This window comes from Cicer arietinum, chromosome 2 (assembly GCF_000331145.2).
Source record: "Cicer arietinum cultivar CDC Frontier isolate Library 1 chromosome 2, Cicar.CDCFrontier_v2.0, whole genome shotgun sequence".
NCBI lineage: Eukaryota > Viridiplantae > Streptophyta > Magnoliopsida > Fabales > Fabaceae > Cicer > Cicer arietinum.
Window position 1 is genome coordinate 4,549,341 of NC_021161.2, and position 23,261 is coordinate 4,572,601.

General features: G+C 30.8%; 4 protein-coding genes across 8 annotated transcripts; 1 reads left to right on the plus strand and 3 right to left on the minus strand.

Moving 5' to 3' along the window:
- The first annotated feature begins 483 nt into the window (after positions 1–483).
- On the plus strand, positions 484–3,975 carry LOC101491496 (cystinosin homolog). Its single transcript, XM_004489506.4, has 8 exons — positions 484–818; positions 919–1,051; positions 1,235–1,324; positions 1,755–1,879; positions 2,472–2,514; positions 2,824–2,941; positions 3,054–3,103; positions 3,697–3,975. Exons 1-8 carry the CDS (start codon positions 700–702, stop codon positions 3,844–3,846), a joined length of 828 nt encoding a protein of 275 aa, XP_004489563.1. The 5' UTR covers positions 484–699; the 3' UTR covers positions 3,847–3,975.
- Positions 3,976–4,063: 88 nt separating this feature from the next.
- LOC101492038 (uncharacterized) lies at positions 4,064–8,696 on the minus strand. Its single transcript, XM_004489508.4, has 9 exons — positions 8,527–8,696; positions 6,983–7,561; positions 6,184–6,552; positions 5,863–5,918; positions 5,666–5,740; positions 5,165–5,240; positions 4,982–5,044; positions 4,662–4,772; positions 4,064–4,474 (listed from the first exon to the last, which is right to left on the minus strand). Exons 1-9 carry the CDS (start codon positions 8,593–8,595, stop codon positions 4,235–4,237), a joined length of 1,638 nt encoding a protein of 545 aa, XP_004489565.1. The 5' UTR covers positions 8,596–8,696; the 3' UTR covers positions 4,064–4,234.
- A 2,816-nt stretch (positions 8,697–11,512) lies between these two features.
- LOC101492380 (uncharacterized) lies at positions 11,513–15,008 on the minus strand. Of its 5 annotated transcripts, none has more exons than XM_073364926.1 (3): positions 14,834–15,008; positions 13,651–13,689; positions 11,513–13,386 (listed from the first exon to the last, which is right to left on the minus strand). In XM_073364926.1, the coding sequence occupies exon 3, from the start codon at positions 13,269–13,271 to the stop codon at positions 11,556–11,558; it is 1,716 nt and encodes a 571-aa protein (XP_073221027.1). In that variant the 5' UTR covers positions 13,272–13,386; positions 13,651–13,689; positions 14,834–15,008; the 3' UTR covers positions 11,513–11,555. The 5 variants fall into 5 exon arrangements, with proteins under 5 accessions (XP_073221027.1, XP_027187406.1, XP_012568137.1 ...); XM_027331605.2 differs by having other exon boundaries at positions 14,830–15,008; XM_012712683.3 differs by having other exon boundaries at positions 13,460–13,689; positions 14,830–15,008.
- A 690-nt stretch (positions 15,009–15,698) lies between these two features.
- On the minus strand, positions 15,699–23,050 carry LOC101492930 (peptidyl serine alpha-galactosyltransferase-like). Its single transcript, XM_004489511.4, has 8 exons — positions 22,452–23,050; positions 21,329–21,499; positions 20,659–20,902; positions 20,335–20,535; positions 18,372–18,853; positions 17,431–17,595; positions 17,046–17,289; positions 15,699–16,888 (listed from the first exon to the last, which is right to left on the minus strand). Exons 1-8 carry the CDS (start codon positions 22,739–22,741, stop codon positions 16,229–16,231), a joined length of 2,457 nt encoding a protein of 818 aa, XP_004489568.1. The 5' UTR covers positions 22,742–23,050; the 3' UTR covers positions 15,699–16,228.
- Positions 23,051–23,261: the final 211 nt, after the last annotated feature.

The following is a 23,261-nucleotide window of genomic DNA, read 5'->3' on the forward strand; positions in this document are numbered from 1 at the left end:
ACGAATATACCAACAATACAAACTCTATTCATAGGTATGATTTACATATCTTACAATAGAAAAAAATAAATAAAGAAGGAAAAGTATTTGGCTATTGGCACCAAACAAAAGAAAGAATGAATCGAGTGAGGTTCTTGGACCAAGTTCATGGACACTAAAGTCCAAAAAAACAAGGTGGAAAAAATCTTCTCTATAAATTTAATTTCTATATAATATCAATATAAAAAATTTATCAGTCACTTTTTTATAATTATTTATATTTGTGATTTAGAGATAATTAAAGTAAAATTCAAATATTTTCATTGATTCAACTGTTATAAAATACATCGCTGTATATAAATTAAATCCTAAATAAAAATTTTGTCAATTTTTTTATTCTTTTAAAAAATAAGTAAAAATCAACTATTGAAGTTTAAAAATATGAAACCACGTTAGTACGTGGAACGGGTAGTTGAATCAAGGTTTCCAAAAACGAAAACAACTGAATATTCTGTTTGAGTCTAATCTAGATTAGAAAATTAATAGAGTTATTAAAAATAATTAAATAAAAATATTTATTGATGAAGTGTGTGTTTTTAAGTTTATTAATGACTAATAGAAGAATTTAGTTTATAAAGTACATGATTGATTATAACCATTAATTGCTCTCTTAAAAGTAATAGAATTTATATATCTCGAAAAAAGAAGAGAGACAAAGAAATGGTTCCATGGAATTCATTTCCATTACAAGTCATCTACCAAGTTCTTGGTTGGTTAGCTTTTCTTTCATGGTCAATAGCTGGCTACCCTCAAATCATCTTGAATTTTCGTAGAAAAAGGTTATTAATTATTAATTTTTTTTTAATTGGTTTCTTTCTCAATTTTTTTGTTTCTTACTTATGATTGTGTTTTTGTTTGGTTTAATGATATTGGAGACAGTGTTGTGGGGTTAAGCTTAGATTATACAATATTGAACTTCACAAAACATTGGTCATATCTCATATACAACGTTTCTCTCTTCTTTAGCCCTCTTATTCAAAGGCAATACTTTGAGAAGTATGGCTATGGACAGGTATATATATATATATATATATTCTTTTTTACTTTATAGTTTTGAATTTCATGTAAGAATGTCAAAAACTTTTATTATATTAGTAAGAAAATCATTTATATGTTATTCATCATTTACTTAAGATTTCTTTTTTATACATATACATTATCTAGTTTTGCTCTATTATTTTTTGGTTAATTGCAGATGATTCCTGTAGCTGCTAATGATGTTGCTTTCTCCACTCATGCAGTTATAATCAATTTAATTGTTTTGTATCAATTTGCAACCTATGGAGTAAGTATAATCAACTTCTTCTTGAACTCTCTTCATAATTCAAATAAGAGATTCTTTGTTTTCATGTTTGAGTACTTTTTAAGAGTTTGTTTGTTTTAGAAAACATCACATTATTTTTTATTTCATTTAATCTTTAAAAAAAATTAAAAAAATACAATGAAAATAACTTAATAATTTTCTAGAGAATAAAAACAATGACGAGATATTGCTTTAACGGTAAAAGTTTGATTTTATAGTATCAACAGACGAAATTTAAATTTTTCAAAAACAATTGTAAAATTGTTATCAGTGACAGTTAATTTATTAATAATTTTCTTTTTTCCTATTTTTTTTAAAAAGAAAGAAACTTAAAACAAAAACATTTTGTCAAACCAAACATTCCCTTATATATAGTAAATAATTTGCTTATTTTTATAAATGGCTTATGCAGCATGGAAATCAGAAGCTATCAAAATATGTGATTGCAATAGTTGGTGTTGTGTGGCTCATTGCTGCTGTTTGTTTTTTCATAGCATTACCTAATCACTCTTGGCTTTGGCTAATCTCCATCTTCAAGCAAGTATTTATTTATTTTACACATATGTATCTTTATTTATTAGAAAATCATCCTACTTTATTCCTTCATTGCCATTTTTTAAAGTTGTGGTTGTGATATTTAGATTTTGCATCGAATTGCAGACAAAAAAAAAATTTAAAATTCACAAGCTTTTTGGTTTATGTCCAATTTATTAAGACAACTTCCCTCCAACTTAAATTTTTTACATTATATGCTTCTTTGAGAATTAAAGTAAGATGGAAAGTGGACTTAGAAAATTGATTCAAGGCTCTAGCTTGATTCAATTCATAGATTTTAATGTTTCAACTCATATGTATGTAGATATAAGATTGTGTCATGTGTGCTAATATTGCAAAATGTGAGCCTCTTATGTTATAATCCTCTGTTCTTCATTTTTAGCTATTTTTCAATGTATTAGACAAGCCTTGATTGATTATTATTATTTTTTTTAAATCGATTGATGAAATTAATTAAATTTTATCCCTTTGTAGCATTACTCTATTTTTGATATAATTGTTAAATATTATTGTAACTATGCTATGATTAATTATATTTTCTTCTAATAATTTGTGGAAATCAATTACACTGCAGCTTAATTCAAGTATCTATGACTCTCATCAAATATTGTCCCCAGGTTTCAATGCCTTACCCTCTATTTTATGTTTTTATATGATCATCTTCAATTTTTGCTATATCTTCTTCACAATTTTGTAGGATAAATATTCAATTTGATTCCTGAAATTATAGTACTATATCAACCAAATCACACACATTACAAAATATTACTCTAAATTATCTATTTATTTGCTTCATTAATAATAGAGACATGAATTTATTGTGTTTTCCTTTTATTCATGTTATTAAGGAAAAGTATATTCACTTAATTAGACCCAACAATAATTTGTTACTAATTTGTGACTATTTTGTAATGAAATTAATATAGGCATTCATGAACTTCTTGAGAAAGAGCACAGATGGATTTAGCATTGGTAGTGTTCTCCTTGATTTTTCTGGAGGAGTCTTTAATTATTCACAAATGGCCATGCAATCTATAGATCAAGGTTTGTGATTTTTACAACCAATTTTGAATTAGATCCTGCAATAAAATTATTTTACCATTAATGTTGGTAATTATGACTTATGAATTTTAACTTTAACTTTATTTTTATCTAGGTTCTTGGGTGAATTTCTATGGAAACATTGGAAAAGTACTTATATCCTTGGTAATTTAATCTTCCTTAACTTATATTCTAGCATATTTTATATAGTAAAAAAACCATTATTTTATTATCAATGAGTGTTTGAAATTTCTAACTTTAATTTTTAGAAATTTCAATATATATAACTTTTGATGCACATTGATTAGTGGTTTCCAAACACTAAACTTTTTTTCTTGTTTGTCAGCACTCAAAGAATGCATTGAGTTTAATAGTTTTACAAGCATTGCATTGAATTTTATATAATAATTTTGGTTAAATACACAATCATCATTGTATTTACGACTACGCCGATGATCAACGTCATTTTAACAAAATCAAGAAAAAATAAATATAAAATAAGTTTTGAAGTAGATATATTTGTTTTTACTTGTTTTTTTTTATCAAACTAACATTTGTAAGGAAGAAGAAGACCATAAATTAATTTTTGCTTTTACAAGGATATATTTATCGTCGTTGGAATTTCGAAGTGATCTACGATAAAATTTATCGTTTCACTAAATGAAGTCTCTATTGAAAATATTTCTTAAATTTCTATTAGGACTTTATATCTAGCTTATAAATAATTAATCATGTTTTATTTTTGAACACAATTGCAGGTCACTATATTCTATGATTCTGTTTTAATGTGTCAACATTATGTGCTATATCCTCACAAGAAAGTGCTTAATTCTGAAAATACTGAAGAAATCCAGAAACCACTGATCAGCTCAAGTCCATTGGATCAACAAAATCATAGTTTAGTATAAATCTTATCATCCTCTATTAGAAGTTGGAGGTTCTTTGGGCATGTAGTGTACAAAACACAAATCAATCAACATGTGTGAATACCATTATCAAATAAAACCATTGTTTATATATTATTTTAATAGTTTTTGTTCTAATTTAACTTTTTATGTGATAAACTTTTTATATATTATCAAATGACTTGGCTAAAATTATATATCATGCATTTCACCCATCATATCATTCAAGATATGTCCAAATGACATAGAAATTATGCTTTTGAACATTTGAAATTACAAATAGACAAAAGGGTCAGAAGGAGGCTGCCAATGTTGCTAAAACTTTGGTGCCTAGTTAATGTGGTACACTGAAGCTACATTTACAACATCTTTCTGGTTTCACCATGGTTACTTATTTGTAGTTTCTGACATTTTGCTTCCAATGCTGAATATTTGGTGATGTATTCTCATGAGTTGTAATAATCTTCATGGAATTTGAAGTTAGAGGATGACCATTCTTTCCCATGAAATTCTTGGTGCCAATGTTTCTCAATGAAGGTCTGTTAGGAGGTAAAGAAGTTTTGTACTCTTCCATACTAAGAGTGGGAGGATGTCTTCCCTCATTAGTTGATTCATAATGTATTGGAGGGACCTGCAAGATAACATAAGACGAACTTTTAGCAGATTGTTATTAAAGTAGTTGTCTGAGTTCAGATATAATAAATAAGAGTATATTAGTAGAAGATAATGTTTCATTGGTATTTCAAAATGCGACGTGAGAGTATTACTTTCAACTGGTCATGTTGTCTCATCTCTCATAGATATGGACTTAAAGATACCTTTCTTGTCTCCATATTTGATGCTTTCCTTTCTTTGTAAAAATCAGGTAGTGGTCTGGCTTGGAAGCAAAAGCTTTGGCGTAGTTTTCTAATCTCACTCCCTGCTTTCTCCTGAAAATCGGAGGATTAAATATATAATTATTGATTTTTTATTCTCACAATACAATATTTTCGAATCAAGTCTAGTTTCTACAAAAAGTTTCATCAATGATTACTTTTAGAAATCACCAAAACGTCGATGAAAATATTTGTAGGACAAAACTTGACAAGAAGATATTTTATAGAGACTAAAATTATATTTAACTCTATTTGTTACATACCTTGAGTTTTGTATGCAGCTGAACTTTTTGTGTTTCATTAGCATTGAACTTTTCTTCAAGTTTCTAAATTTGATGAAGATCAATAGACAAACAAAAAAGACAAGTACTTTAGTTAGTGACCATATGAAGTAAAACTCATAATCAACTAAATTTAAGAGAACCATATAAGGATATTAGATTTGCCTTCTTTCTTCTTGCAGCTCTTTCTTCTGTCCTCAAGCTGAAAGGTGATGATATAATTGGTGATCTCATTTTATTTCTGCATGCAAATACAACATTTGAAAACAATGACAACAAAGAAAGGTAAAGCAGCACCTTCAAGTCCAATAGACCATATACTACTTAATGAGATTGTAATGTGTTGGTTCAAATTCCACTATGTTATATCAGTATAGCTGCTATTAACAACACTGAGATATTATATACAGATAAAATTGAAATGAAATTGTTTATGTAAATTTATCTTCTAGATCAGATATTTATCAAAAGGTGTGTGTTTGGTTTCTTTAATATTGAGTTTAAAGTAAATTGATTTATGTTTGGATTTCATTCACTTCAACATTGAATATGTTTCCAAACAAGCTATCAACCATACACTAATGAAACACCTATATTTATGCACTTGGTGCCTAATGAGTTTCAATTCATTCCAATAGTTTGATGATCAAAGTGAAAATGACTTACTCTCCGGAGAGCAAGCGCCATTTAGGACCGGCTGTATGGTTGCGCGAAGCCGACGAATCACTAGGTGTTTTGTTCCTATGAATTTACAAAGATTTTAATCACAATATCAATATTAGAACACCTAGAGAAAACTTGACACTTTAAAGAAAACAAATTCTACATTATAACTAATAACTTTGTAGAAATCAGGTACCTACCTTTTCTTTTCTGTTAATGGAGTCAATGAAGAATGCTTTTGCATCTCTTTGGAAGCCTGCAATTGTTAAAATGACTCACTTTAGCATTGTTGACATCAATTTACAACTTGGAAAACATGTAGTTAGGAGTTGTCAATCGTGTATTTTGTAATTATGTGTAATATTTGTATTCAGCCTCGGCACGTTAATCAGGCCTATTAAATTTAGAGTAGTCTATATAAACGTATTAGTGTCTGTATTCTTTTACAACTTTGAAATATAACAGAAGTATTTTCTAGACGAATCGAAAAGACAAAGCAAAAGAAGATGGAATACTACTACCATAGTTGGTGTTTTTAGAGGAGTCACATTATCCTTTGAAGCCTTGGAAGAAGCAGTACCAACTTTTGAACTTTCAAATCTCCTCATCACTGATGCAGTCAATCTATTGAATTCTCTAATTGGTGTAAAGTTAACTGACTTTGGAGTTTGTTTCTTTTTATCTGCATTGCTTAATGCAGCATGATTTTTGTTCATTGGAGTGACAAAGTTATCTATATTGGAAGAAAAAATAGGAGCAGTGGATTTAACAGGTGTAGTAGTAGTAGTGAACTTGGAAGTTCCATTAGCTTTTAAGAATTTAAAGGTAGAAGAAATTTGTGGTTTCTTCTTGCTAGTTGATGGCAAAACTTCTTGATCATAGCTAGAGACCTGTAGCAAAAACTACCACTATGTTAGTGCTATGACTATGACCTCAAAAAGAGAAAGAAGAAACACAAAATCCTATCCTTTTTAAGTATTGTGTAAGGTTATTTTCTATGAAGTACAAGCTTCGGACACGACACTTATACTGATACATTGACACAATAATAATTCGAAAATAAAATAAAATTGAATGTAACTATATATGTCAGTGTCAAATACTGATATACGTCAGACATGGCCATATTTTTAATTTGAATTGTTTGTGCTACATAAGATATTCTACACAAACCAAGAAAGGGTCTTTTTTTTATGATACCCTTGTCTTGTGTATTATCTTAGTACAGTTATTTCTCCCTCTACCTCAAATAGTTAAAGATATAATTGATAAAACTTTGAAACCACAGTTAAAAAGAAACATAAGGTGTAGCATAATAACCTTCAATATTGGTGTCATGATTGGAGGTGTTGCACTTAACTTTTCACTTTGCTCTTGAAGTGTATCAACATTTTCAATCGTTTTTTGCAATTCAACCTTCATTGAATTCCTTAAAACTTCTTCTTGTTCCATTTCTGTCTCAGATTCTTCTAACTTGTTCCTTTCAGATACAACACATGTCTTTATACTCGAATCTAAATCATGACTAGTTTCATCTGACTCAGAACTTAAACTCAAAACTTTTGCATCTGGTTCTTCTTTGACAACAACTTCATAGTTAGGACTTTTCGGCGAAGAGTTGTTGCTTTCAACAATATCTTGTTTTCCTATGACATTGTTTTGTGCAGCATTGTTGTTTGCTTGTTGAGCAAGCAATGCAGCTGCTTTTTGAGCTGCAAGTTTTTTGTAGTGAGCTTCAAAGAAAGCTTTCTTCTGTGCAACTGAACCAGGTCTCGAAAACCTTTCGGCTTCTTCGACATAGCGATTTTGAGAGAAACTAGACCATTTATCCCATGCTAGAGATTCTGACATGAACCTCCCAAATGAGATTGATTGTCCAAGTGCATGCATTGTGTTGTTCTGAAAATTCACAAGTTTCATAGTTTTTTCAAAATTTCCCCTAACAATAGACCCCAAAATTTAAGGATTCGGCTTAGGTGTTGTATGATTATGGCAGCATGCAGTAACATGCATTTCTTTTGAAGTAGATTTTGATTCTTTTATTAATGTATAATACCGAATTTTGAAATTAAAATTGTCGATTTTGATCAGACAGTTGAAATATGTGTAAATTCAATAATTAAACCTTGTGTAACTCAATCAATCATCAAAGAATAACAAGCATAAATTAAAAAAAAAAAAATATTATAGCACCTGAGCAATATATACCCCAAAAGACAAAATTTCAATGTTTCATGTTATGGTGTAACCCATTGGAAAAAAATGTCACTTATTTTTTCAATTTCACCCATCAAAGATTAACAAGCAGAAATGAGCAAACTCAAGTTCATGAAAGATCAATTAAAAAATATAAGCAATTTTTAAATTAAAAAATGACATTATTATTTCCACCCCAAAAATAGATCCCCCACCCCCAAAAAAAACTTCAATGTATCATGAATCCATGATATTGTGTTAACCCAATTCATTATCAAGGATTCACAAGCAAAAATAAGCTAACTCAGTTAAAAGGGGACCCTAAGTTGAAAATGTATTGCAATTCAATTAATGAACTCATTAATGAACCCCAAATTAATTTTTTTTTTTAAAAAGTATTTTTTATTATTTGCACCCCAAAAAACTTCAATTTACCATGTTATGGTGTAACCCAATTCATCAATTATCAAAGATTCACAAAGCAAAAATAAGCAAATTCTCAAGTTCAGGAAAAACCAGTTAAAAAAGTTATTGCAAAATATCATTAATGAACACCAAATTAAAATCTCATGCTATCATAAGCTACATGCATAACGAAGGAAAACATGAAGTAAAGCAGAATAAAAAATAAAATAAAATAAAATAAAATGATTGGTGAATGAACTAACCTCATTGGCTTCATTGTTAATTCCAGAAGCATAACAAAATGGTTGCATGAGACAAGTTGAGTCACCCATGTTTCACTCCAACTTTGAAACCTCAAAAGATCCAAACTTTGCTACAATTAATATGACCCTCTTTGTTTATTAACATTATTATATTTTATTATATTATATTGTTTTATTTTATATGGCCGTTAGTGTTAGTATTGTAGTACACATTCAAATTTGAAATTCAAAATGTAAGGCCATGTGTGTGAATGATGTGGAGAAACAGACAACTTTAACAAAATGTTGAAAAAGTGACCTGTGTCGTATGCAACCTTTTCTAGTTTCCAATGTGTGGGGTCCACCGTCAAGTTTTTTTACTCAGACTAAACAAGTTCATGTAAATCATATTACTCTCCAAACCATAGACAAATATAAAAATTATCTTTTCACCCTAAATTTTTATTATAAAAAAAATGACAAATAAAAAAATTTAGTTTTTTTCATAAAAAGAGAAAAATTGAAAAAATAATTAACTAAATTCTTTTGTAACATTATATCATTTCCACACCCAAAGAATTAGAAAACATAATGTGGCATCATATAAATAATCAACAAAATTGGAATAACGTATGGAACATGTCAAAATGCATGCAAGACAGAGCATGGATTTGTGAGGTAGATTTTGGAAAAAATTTAACGAAAATATTCAGGAGAATTAAATCTATATTTTAATATTTTATAAATTAAAAAAAATTATAATAAATCAATATATAAATTTAACTATTCAAAATCTTCTCCTCTAAAAACTAACCTTCAAACAGATCCTTAGGTAATAAACAATTTCTTCAAAGTTCATCCTTTATCTCATCCACATTTTTTCACAGGGTTAAATTTATTACATGTTTCTACACTAGGTTGCACTTCTTCATCCTAATTGTATGCCATAAAATGTTGTATTTGCTTTTCCAAAAACTAAAAAGTAAGCTTGTAAGCATTCAAATTGAGATTCCTCAACAACAACAACAAAATAATCAAATTTAATTTAATTTTCTTATACTTATAATGTAAAAAAATTTATATTATCATTGCATTCCAATCTATTATGAGTGATTTTAGAAATAATTATTATAAAAGTTAAATGTTTGTCGTGATTTAATGATTATTATTGATATACATTAACAATACATATAAATTAAATAAATCCTTTAAAAAAAATTCCTTCTTCAAAATTTAAATTTTACGCATTTATTTATAGTTTTTAAAAGATAAGTCCTAGTTCAAATAATTTTCTTTTAATTCAATGGTAAATAAAATGAATTTTAAAACTATCAAACTATTGCAATTTGTGTCCAAATTATTTAATGATTTAGAAGTTATTACATCCAATTAATCTCTTAAAAAAAATATTGTTTTACAATCAAATTGTTATAAAGGTAAATTGTTATAAAGGAGAGGTCCAGAACTACAAAATTGTCATACTTTGTGTTAAGAGCTCAAAGATTAAGATATCACAACCAATTAACTCTTAAAAAATTTATTTGATGTTGATTAAGATTTTTTTAATTTTATTTTAAAAATGATTGAGAAAAGGAAGAAAGCCGAACATTATGTTAAATATTGCCATGAAACAACACAAATAACAAAAATGAGAAGAGTAAAAATAATAGAAATTCTTTTCACTTTTAATCTTCCTAAAAGCCCTTAAATTTTGTCTAAATTGTTAATTTAAATGTGTATTTTATAGGTATGAATTGATCAATTTATAAGTATTATTTTTATATATTTAAAAATATTAGGAGTGAGAGAAGAAATGTCCTTATAAAAATAAAATATGAACTTAGAATCTAAACTGTAAATTGAAATTAAGGTAATTTAGAATGTTATCACCTTTCACCACCTCGCACCTCTTGATGTTCCTCTTTGTTCATATTTTATATTTATACTACTAGGTATTAGGTTAAGGTCCTTTATGAAATGGAGAAAATGTCAAATTTGCAACAAAAATTGTACCATATGCTGTTGTTGCTTGCAGGACTGTGGAGGTGTTGTACCATTGTTGGCAAATTAGCAAGAAATAAGACAACAATAAATCGTTTTTGGTCTCCTCAACAATCAAAAGAGAAAGGGGTATCTCAACAAAGAATAAATTTATTTCTTTTTTAACTCTTTCTATCCAATTTTTTATTTTTACTTTAACCATCTAATTTTCAAATGAATGAGTTCTAATAATCTGAAGTTCAGTGGAGAGATAAAAAAAAATTAGTCAAAAATTATTACAGTCAGAGTTCAAATATACATGCTGCCACTAATTCTATTTATTGCTACCTTGGTCCCTTAACACTCGTTGTTTTTTTCACTTTGATTCAAAAAAGTTGATATGATAGTTAATGTATTCATTTTATGTGTTAATATTTCTAAAATAACCTTGATATGTTAAATTTACCTTTTCATATTTCAAGACAAATTAATAGTATTAATAAGAGATATGTTTGAAAAAAATAATAAATATGCCTAATAAATTGAAAGAGTGATTATATTTAGAGACAAATATTTTTTTTCTTCTAAATGGTGCTAATAATTAGTATTTTTAAGATATGGATTCAAATGAAAAAAAAAGGACACAACCTAAATGGATTTTCTATTTTAGATGTGTTTAGGAAATTAAGGTGATGGTAAACATTATAAAATGAAACATGATTTGTTTTTTAATTGATTTGACAAAGTTGGGATACGACAAATAAAACAAAATCAAAAGCTCCACTTACTTCCACGGTCTTGTTTTCATTTCTAAAATAATTATTAGTTTAAAAGATGTTAAAAAGTCATTGTAATTTTCAAAAGAGAAAGTATTTTTCAAAAGAGAAAATCAGTATTTTTCAAAATTGAGCATATAGTGAATTAGCAGTCATAAGATGAAAATGAAAATGAAACCATTTTGAGAAAATAAACAAACCCTAAATTTTTAATGAGGAGTATATGTATTTTTTACTCCACGTCTTGGTGATTGACAACCAAACTAGAATCAAATAAATTTATGAAATTACAAATTATATTACACTTTCAAGATCAACATCCAAAACATCATTTTTATCTTTGTGAACCATATTGTACAATGATATTGATGGCTTTAGTCCCAAATTTACCATATCTTGTAAAACAAGCTCAGCTTCCTTCAATTTTCCATCCCTACAAAGAATCCCTATGGTTGAACAAAAACTAGCCACATTTGGAACCATTCCTTTCCCAATCATTTCTTTGAGTAACCTAAGAGCCCTATAAGAGTTTCCTTCTTTGCAATAACCATGAATCATTATATCATATATGACACTATTAGGTTCGATGTGTATCTCACCCAATGTTTTGAAGACTTTGGATGCTTCTTTCATGTTGCCATTCATACATAACCCATGTATTAATGCACCATATGTGTAAACATCTGAAACCAAACCAGATTTCTCCATTAAAGAATGTATCTCAAATGCTTTATCCATATAATTTAACCTTACAAACCCACCAAGTAGAATTGTATATGTCACTTTGGAAGGAGCAATGTGTCTTTCTTCCATTTCCTTGACCAAGTTAAGAGCACCGGCTAAATTTCCAATCTTCGAATATCCTGTAATCAGAGTATTATATGTCACGACTGTAGGCGATAGTCCATTTGACTTCAATTCGTTAAATAATCTAACCGCAGTGTCGATCTTTCCAACATCACAGTACCCTTTGATCAATGTGTTATATGTAAATATATTAGGCCTTATGCCAACCCTGTTTACACGATAAACCAACTTTACAGCTTCACCAAGCTTCTTCGTTCGACACAACCCGTTTATCAAAAGGTTGTATGTCATAACACCACACGCTATACCTTTCTCACGCATTTCATTGAATACATTAAAAGCTTTATCGATGTTCCCGTCATTGCAATATTCACCAATCACACAGCTGTATGCATAAACATTAGGAATAATTCCACTTCGCTTCATGTTTTCGTACAAATGAAATCCTTCCTTTTGAAGGCCTTGTTTGAAAAACCCGTTTATTAATATGCTGTAAGTATGCTGATTCGCAACTAAATCTAATTTTTCCATCTTGGAAAACAACTTCTTTGCCAGATGAACATCGCCATTCTTGCAACAACCATCAATCAGTGTAGTGTATATGACAACATTAGGAGACAAACCTGTCTCGCCCATCATAGCCAGAAGCTGAAAACTTTTCATCAAGTCACCAGCTTCACAACAACCCTTGATCATGATCCCAAAACTGTAAACATCCAGAACAACCTTGCTCTTTAACTCGTTGAAAACTAACCATGCTTTGCAAAAACAATTTGATCTAATAAGTAAGTTCAAAAGATTATTGAATGTGTTTGATGTAGGAGTATGGCCCTTGTGAACCATCTGTTGTAAGAAATAGAGGGCTTGATCATGTGACTGAGAATGAACATAAGCATTAACAATTGTATCATACAGAAGAAGACAGGTTGAATTAGAGGTGAAATGAATTTGTGTTAGTTGGTCCATAAGTGAAGAAGGGGAGAACACTGATGACGAGATTTGACCCGAGATTACGCGCGCAAGTATAGATTGAGCCTTGGATAGCATGCCAGAGGAGAGAAGACGATTTAAGATAAACGATACAGATTGGGAGGTGTGTTGAAGGCCTTCAAATGTTGAGGAAATGAAGATTGAGAATGCTTTTTCTGGAGGAACTTTCATCATCTTCTGAATCAAAATCAGAGCTTCATATGACGGAGACATAATTCTCTTTCAAGCCCAACACTGTCACCTCCGGCATATAACTAAGCTTATGTTGCGTTTTGCACGATACACAGTCAAAGAAGCCACAAATGTAGTTGGAGTTTCAGATGGTAAACTGTAAACCAAATCCATAATTCAGTTGAAGGTTATTGACAAACAAAGTTTCACACAAAGGACTAAATACCAACCCAGAATCCCAGATCAGTTTTCCATGAAGCAGGTCACAACTCTCAGCCATCCATTAAAATAACAACATATTCTTCGATTAAATCACGGTAATCCACTGGAGGACCATTTTCGATCCAGTACACATTATAATGAGCATACAAACTTTCATTTCCTTTAAGTTTGATTGAAAATATTTTTGTAGTATGAGTACCTCTATGTCGGTCTTCTTTGGTGGGTGCTTTCTTCTAATCTGCACAAAAGGTTAAGATAACATTTTAATAAAGGATCCAGAGAAAACTCTCAAACTAATTAACTAATCATTAACTACTTGTGCAAACTTGAGCACATGTTATTATAAACAAATCTAAATGCATTTTTTTTTTTTGCAATAACCAATGTTAATAATTAGTATTGTTAATATTGTTAGTTTTTTGTTGAGGGTAAAGATCGAATCAACGACCTCCGTATCACTCCAATTCCTAACTCCCCCACCCCACCTCAGCCACCAAACCAAAATTTTATCCCTTACAAATCTAAATGAATACTAAATGAATCTTTGAAGCACCTTGAATGAAAGCTTGTTCATGTGAACTTTAACTCAACCAAACAATAAATCACGCATTCTCAAAAACCAATATCTACTCCCAAATATGTTACAACAATTGGAAACATGTTAGGCTCAATATCAACATAAGCAAACTCATTGTTACATTTCAACAAACACCTTGTCTGCAACAACCCATGATAAAGGATCTAGAGAAAACACTCAAACTAACTAACTAATCATTAACTAACATTGCAAACTTGAACACATGTTAATATGTTATTATATTTTAAAATCTTAATGCATTTTTTTGTTGTTGCAACAGTCGGTGTTTTTTTTTTTTTTACAATTACAACAATCAAATGTTATTAATTAGTATTGTTAGTATTTTGCTGAGGGAGGAGATAGAACTCGCTACCTTCTTATCACTGAACTCCCCTACCCCAGTCACAAAACCAACCTTATATCCCCTACAAATATATATGTAAAATAAATCATTCCTTGAAGCACCATGAATGAAAGCTTGTTCATTTGAACTTTTACTCAACCACACAAGGATCATGCATTCACAACAAACAATATCAACTTGTAAGCACACTACAACAATTGGAAACATGTTAGGCTCAAAATCAAAATAAGCAAATTCATGGCTACATTTCAACAAACATCTTATCTGCAAAATCCAAACCTGTCCCAAGACAGTAACTCTACACCAATCAACACTATCAAAAGGAACAATTCAAGCATAGCAATCAATTTGGCATAAAAAGATGTACTCCACAAGCAAAACCAAAATGAATGGAATGGGCATGAAAATCAAAAAATGAAGGAGTGTGTGTGAGTTACCTACGCATAGGAAGGTAAAGGAAGAGAGAGATAAATCTGGAGAAGTGCAGTGGCGCTACGCTTCTGACGGAGATCCACGGTGGCGCACTTGCGTCGGAGCTGGACGGTGGTGAGTTGGCGGTGGTTGGACGATATATGAAGTTCAACTATCACTCATATATAATTAGCGTTTTTTTTTTATCAATATATAATTAGTTTCTAAATTATTATAAAAGTATAATAAATAATGTGTAAACTATTTTCAAAATATTCAAGTCATTCATTTTCACAATAAAATATGATGACAGAAAAAAACTAACTTGATTCATAAAAATAAAAATAAAAAAATAAAATAAAATAAAAAGAATTAAAAAAAAACTCACTTGACAAATTGATAATATTTATCACATATTTTATATCTGAGACTAAATATAACAAAATAATAATTTATAGACTAAATTGAGGTTTATAAATAAATAATTTTTTACTCAAACTTATAAATAAACCTAAAAACTAAAAAAGTTGTTCATGCTCCTATAAAAATTCATAACTTTTTTTTTTTTGTTGAAGAAAAGGAGCCACAAGCTCAAAACAAACAATAACTAACAATGTGTCACTAGTAAATTCTAGATGTAAATGAGATCATATGAAAATGATAAATGCACATTTTGGACAAATTCACAATGTGCTTGCAACAACACAATGATGTAGAATGATTTTTATTTGACAATATAGAACTCAAAATTCACATAACTCCATTTTATTTTATTTATTATTATAAAAAGTGAGTTGTTACATCAAGTTTCATAGGGATATGATCCTTACAAATGTTACATGAATAATATATGTCAGCACTAAGAAAATTCCTTTTGCAGTCACAAGCCAAAAAGTAAAAGGAAAAGAGAGAAAGTGTACAATATTGAACTTTTCCTATTCAATAGGAAAATCCCAAGTTGAGTTTGAAGTGGTAGGTTTCAGCTTCTGGTTCTACACTACAAATACCTTATGATATTTTGGGTACAAAATAGTACAAATAATCTCAAACTTAATAAAAAATATATATTTTCCCTTTACAAATTTCTCACTCATTAATATCCAACCTCATAACTCAGAATAGGTTACTTTGTAGAATGATGTTACACACATACTCACTCAAGAAACATGCTCTCTAACTCGTAAGTTCTAACCTTTATCTTGTTATCCATGACTCGCAATCTATCTTAGTACATCTTTGAATTGACAGTGACTTTAGCATGAATCAGGGTTTGCCAGCGTGTTTTGACAAAAGCTACATTTTGAAGTTTAGCAAAATCACGATGGCACCGTGATTTTGCAAAACTCACTGTGAATCCAAACAGACACTTAAAATTCATACCGGCTAGCCTCTACACCATGAGAATGAAAAGGAGTGGTACATTATTTATAAATCAACATCACGGCCGTGTCGGTCGCGTCCATTGATATCCATGAATCCTGAAGCCAAGCTTCTTCTCCTTCTACTATGATGTTTCATCCTTGTTCTTTGTCTTCTATGACCCGAATACACCACAACAACAACAATGAAACCAAATCCAGAAAATGCCCATAAGAAAACCACCCAAAACCTGAAAGAACTAGGTATCTCATCTTTCTGAACACTCACCAATTCCTCTGAATGGTTTGTCGTGACACGATTGGTTATCGAATCAATACTTACATCTGTGTTGTCAATCTTTTTAGTTCCACTTTCCTCTCTTTTCTCATCCCCTTTTGATATCAATAAGGAATCAGCACTAGGACACTTCTTCTTGTGATGAAGTTCAAGTGCTTCATTAAGGGTTTTTGCACATTCTATACTGAGCGTGTCTCGCCGTACATTCTCTTGAATAGCTTGATCGAGAGTTGAGGGCTCCGGTGGGTCCGGGAACTTGGACCAGCATTTGTTGACCATGTCAACCTCCCGCCAGTTTGCTTTGTCAAAGCTCCAATTTCCAACACTAAATCGTAATCCATAATGAAAAACTCGATAATTGACGTTCAGTGAAGGAACATATCCAGGGTATATCAGTATCTCATTGCTTATAGTATGCCTTAATTTCAACTGCATCAAATCAATAATATCATTTGAATAGCCAAAAAAATCTTAAGGAGCAAGTTTTAGAACTGAAAAAGGTTATATTTCGAACATTACGACATCCACAATTAATCAAACAAGTGTACTAAGTATGCATGATGATAAGAATGTAAAAACATAATACCTCAGCTGCGCCAAATGAGTAACCATACATCTCACTGATCCACCCTGATTCATATATATCTCCGGTTATATTTCTCGCATAATGAGCTCTATCAGCTCGAACCTCCTCAGTTTTATGCAGCCATAGCATGGCAAATTTCCGGAGATCATCTATATGCATAATGATCACACCACCAACTTTGTCACAAGCTTCAGGATGGCTAGTATGTAATTTCGCAAGTTCATTGTCACAGCCAATAAGGTAGCTGGCATTGAAAATATTATTAAAATACCGATTAGTCATCACTCATCAGATTGAAAATGATCAATAAAACTTAAGTCATGACACTGCACTTTAATCAACAATAACAGGTCACTTAAACATCAATCGAAGTCATGAGGCTTACTCGTAAGGAGTTGAAACGGGATGGCCGCGAGAAGCTTTGAATTCCCACGGTGTTATTGGGCCTCTCATGATCATATCGGCATCAAGAATCACTATGTATTCGGCATCAATATTTGCATGATTAAGCCAATGAAGGACTGCAGCTGGTTTATTAATTGCTGGATACCTAAAATGAAACAGAAGAACTATCAACTTTTTTAGCTTATAGTCTAAATGGCAAATTCATTCAGTCACATAGAGCATAACAAATAGGTAGCACTAACTATCATGGGATATAATACAATTTAACATAACAATTGATCATGAGAATTAACTTACTCCCTCTGTTTCTTTTTCTTTTTAGTTGTTGTTTTAAGGTTAGTTTTGTTACTTTGGATAGAATAATGTATTTTTTCTATAATACCCTTAACTATCGATTATCTGATTCTACCTATTTCTTTCTCTGCAATAATAGTTAAGGTAGTATTGAAAAAACTACAATTAAGGTTGCGATGAACTTAGAAAACGACAAATAAATAGAAGCGAAATTCCTATGAAGCACCGACTTTGATAAAGACACGACACGGACAGAGACATGTCGACACTGCTAATGTCAAAAAAACATAAGAAAAAAGACAAGTGTCGTATGAGTATCAGACACTGCGACACGCCTAATCCTAGAGGTGTCTGTGCTTCATAGCAAAATTATTCTACAAAAATGACAGTTAATAAAGAACAGAGAGTACCAAGTTAGATTTGGTCAAAATTAGCTTTAAATATCTATAAAAGAATGATGATACAAAATTTAGTCCTTTGCTTGTTCCAATATTGATTTCGTAACTACTAACATCAACTTTGTCCGAATCATGATAAACGTCAATGCAGAAATGACAAGCAACAAAAATGAAAAGCTTAAATCGCATTATTGAAAATTGAAACACTCCGAGTTAGAAAAAGGATTACCAATCTCCTGTTAATGGATGTCGACTCATAGAAGGGACATAATGCGTAGGAGCCAGATCATGTCCTTTATACTTCCTTAAATCCTCGTCAGAGCAGCTGAGTAATCTGGTTATGTTTCCAGGCTGTCCGCTCAAACGAAAACTGTGCATAAGTCCTACCGTTTGCCAATCGAAGTATGTGGTGCATTCTGTGGAAAAAACCGTATGGATTTTCGGATGTGGCTTTCCAGCATCATAATGATCAATATTTGCTTCTGTGGCTTCTTTCTCCATCATTTTTAAAGTAGCAGCATTTACATATTTTGGTTTAGTTAGTTCAGCAAAAGATTTGCTTTTTAAAAAGCTCAAGTATTTTGACCATGCTGGCTTAGGACATCCGTTTGCCCCGTGCTGTAATAGAAGACCTTCATTTATAATGTTTATGCACTCTATGCTTATGAATAGTCCTCGCCTTCGATTATGGTCAAGTTCCAATTGTAATACCTGCAATAAAATGCTTTCCAATATTAGCAAAACTTAGAAAAATCTGTTTGGATTGACGTATTTGAGCTTATCTACTGGTATAAGCGCTTATAAGATTGTTTGGGAGAGCTTACGGAAACAACTTATGACATGTCTATAAACTATTTTCAGCTTATTTCCATAAGCTCTTCATGTTAGCTTATATGAAAACAATTTAACTTTATTTTATTTCTAGAAATAGCTTATGCATAAGCACTTATATGATAAGCACTTATGCCATAAGCGCTTAAGTAAGTTGTGTATCCAAAAAGGGTCCCAATATATTTGGACTAAAAATAAAGTTTATGAATACATATGCCATGAACTCTATGTTTTCGACGAATGGAGCATTGGTGTATTACAAATAAACATGCTTTTTTATAACAAAATTTTCTTCTCCTAGAAGACTAGAAACCATGTGGAAAAGAGCATGTTTTGGGGCAGCCATTTGCCGCATGATGTAACAGAAGACCTTCGTTTAAAATGTTAATGCACTCTATGCTCAAAAATAGTCCTCGTCGTAGATTGGGGTCAGTTACTAACAGATTCACCTGCCATAAGAAATTTCCCAATTTCATTATAATCTTGGAAAAACCTGATGCTTGAATAAATTCAAAGGTACAGGGATAGATGTAGAAGATTAGCACTCAAGATTGTTATTAGCAGCCAATTAAAAGAATAAATAGGAAATTAAGGGAATAAAGAGAACTCAATAGACAATTAACTTTAATGACCAGAAAGAAAAAATATAGATCATGCAATAGACCATTAAGGCCCTGTTTGTTTAAGCTTTTGAAAAAAGTTATTTGTTTTGTAATAGTTATATACAAGACTTTTTGATGTAAAATATAGTCATAATTCCACTTATGTTTCAAAAAATTATTCAAAGGAACTTCTCCAAATAATCAGAAATCTATATTATTCAGATTCTGATAACTTTCTAAGACATTAAAAAACAACCTATTTGATATTGATATGTGAAGGGATTTTGGTTAGAGGTAGAGTCTAGATCACTGAAAAGTTGTATTGGAGTTCACTTTTCTTCTGTATTTTACGATTTCATCTTAGTTATTGTATTTCACTTTTTATAACCATATCATAGGTACGAAAGATCTACCACCATTAAGAAGTGACTCATTTTCGTTGGGGAACCTATTAAGTACACCAGATGAGTTATCCCCTTCTTACCAAATTTTCCCGATGCGCAAGAACCAAGGATTGAACCCCTCACCACTTGCTTAAGATATCCAAGTCCGTTACCACTCTAATCAACCACATGTTGGTTTGGCTATTGTATTTCCGTAATAAAATGCTAGACTTTAGTAATATTTTTCAACAAAGTTCAATTTCACTTAAATAGATTTCCTTCAATTCTATGAAGTTCCAATACTAAGTCACAAAAAAAAGAACCCGTTTCTCTACCAAACACAATTTTCTTGCTATAAAGACACTGGTTTCCGTACCTCCCTGGGGTAAGGCGGTTGAGGAAAGAGCCGGCCACAGTTATAAACGATGTCATCCTCATCATGATCAGCCTTACTAAATGACCAATTCGCTACACTAAATGGCAAGCCATAGTGAAGAAGAATCGGTTCGATTCCCTCTCGAGGAACATAACCTGGATAGATCATCAAGTTATCATTGATCTTGTGCCGAAGTCCAATCTGTGAACAAGAGAGGGAACATAAAGAAGAAGAAAACATGCAAAATAATTCACGAAAGCTGAATAATCAATCACAATAATGAAAGTGATCGAAAACAATATCATTTTACGGTATTGAACTCACTTCTGCCGCACCAAAAGAGTATCCATACATCTCACTAATCCATCCTTCCCCATATATATCTCCAGTTATGTTTGTTGACCAGTGTTCCCTATCTTCGCGTACTTCTTCTGTTTTGGAAAGCCACAAAGGGGCGAATCGTCGTAGGTCATCTATATGAAAGGCCAAAAGACCGCCGACTTTGTCACACAGATCAGGGTTTTTTGTGTGCAGCTTAGCCAAAATATTGTCACAACCTCTTAAGTACCTGGAGAAAAAATTTGGTATATAACAAGTTTCAATCATGAACCAGAAAATGTAAAAACCTATCATTATAAACAAGACAAATATATATACTACAAGAGATTTAATCTAGTTTCATAGTTAAACTTGGAAATTGTACTGTAGTATTTAAACCGAGTTTTGTACTATGCAACCTTAATTTGTTGCATAATACAAAAGTACAGCAGCCACTATGCTGTCGGAAATGTTGCATAACTCTGTGACCAATCATTCTGTCCTTGCGCATTTCTCTTCTTACTTTCGAACATGAACGTCTATTCTAACATTAACAAACCCTATCTTCGGATTCATAAAGTCTTAAGCATTCAATTTTTTCTCTCCATATATTGCTAAATAATTTTATTGTCAGTGTTAAGAGTCAATAAGAAACAAGTAAGAAATGAGTGAATACCCATAATATGCTGCAACTGGTCTTCCTTTCTCTGCACCAAGTTCCCAAGGTAAAATTGGGCCGCGGATAATCATGTCTGCATCGAGAACGACAACCCAATCAACATTTTTTGCTTCCTTACTATGTTTGAGCCAGTGTAATACCCCAGCAGGTTTGTTTATTGCAGGGTACCTGCATAGACAAAATGATCTTTGTTTTTGAATCATATACCGAAGAGTCATAAATACAAGGATTAATAGTTACCCTATTTATCATAGTTACATACAATCAATGCATAATTACTATATTTGCATTAGATTTAACAATTGAAACACACAAATCTAGTGAAAATTTCATAATTTCACTACAATAGCAACCCAACAACATTTGCACATGCAGTTTCAAGAAATAACGAGCATTGTCCCTGCGTAGGTAGCTCGGTTGGTGAGCTAAGGGACATTGAAGGAATTTTAAGAAGGAGGTCCCGAGTCTAAACCCGAGAAACTAACATAAACACTAATTTACTGACATTTGTCCATAAACACACACACACACGAAAAACACGTCAAGCAGACTTGAAGAATATGCTAATAACCAACATTGAATTGAATAATCAAAACCAAACTACCAAAGTCAACCACATTAACATCACTTCACAATTAACCAAGCAAACAAATCCATATTTCACAATCCAAATTCAAAAGCATTTATAAAAGAGATTAACTGTTATGCACTAACAAACAACGTAAAACTTTTTACGCATGCATCCAATCAAATTACACTATGATATCATTTTGTTATGTTAGTTTCCAAAATATCTCCACAAATATCTACACCGTTAAATGTGATTGAATACATCTATAAAAAGGTTTTACACCGACAATATATACAAATTAAATCCTAAAAAACCAAATACTTGTACTCAAGTGGTTAATAAACTTCAGTTAAGGACGAATCAATTAGGATAATCTGAGTTCGAACTCTAACCAAACCAATCATTAATCAGACTTTACTTACTACCGCAAAAAATTACCATGTTAACACTAATAAACAATCCAAAAAGTAAAAGTAAAAATTAAAAAAAAAAAAAATTAACTTATCAACACTAATAAAATAACAATAATAATAATAATAATGAATTTACCAGTCACCAGTTCTAGGGTGTCTACTCATAGAAGGAACTAGAAAAGTAGGTGCCAAATGCATCCCTTTATAATTCTTCTTCTCTTCATCAGTACAACTAAGTAAACGTGTGATAGGTCCAGGTTGTTTAGATTTCCTATAACTATTCATCAAACCAACCGTTTGCCAATCAAAGTAATTCTGACATTCAACAGAGAACAGTGTGTGTACCCTCCATGAAACCTTCTTAGCACCTTCGATATTGGCAATGCCCATCATCGTTAACATCATCAAAATCCAAACTTTTTCCATTGTAGCTCGATTTCAAGCTCAGATGTGAAATGGGTATGGCTCCAAATATTGGAATTTTGGTTTTTGGGTTTGATTTTGATCTACATCTCCATGCATAAGCTTGGTGTGTTGTTAAGTCAAAATTTGGGGGTTTTGTAAAATATGAGATGTGATGTGAATTAAATAAATGAATAATAGAATAGAATAATAATGAGCATGATGGAGTTCAATAATAATTGTAATTATTATGATCTGAATCTCTGTGAGATTGTAGTAGGTAATGGTACTATTCGTGTTTCTTCTTCAACGCTTTTAAATTTTTTGTTCTTCAAACATGTAAATTTTATTTAAGCTTAACTGTGTTTTATTTTTATTAATTTATGGAGTTGGTTTTTTTATTTTAAAATTGATATTTTTTATTCTTTACTTATATTTTTAATTTAAAAAAAAGAATTAACGTATACAATTATTTTATATTATTAATTAAATGATAAAATTAAAAAAAATCAAAATTAAAAGTTTAACTTTTATAAGATTTTAT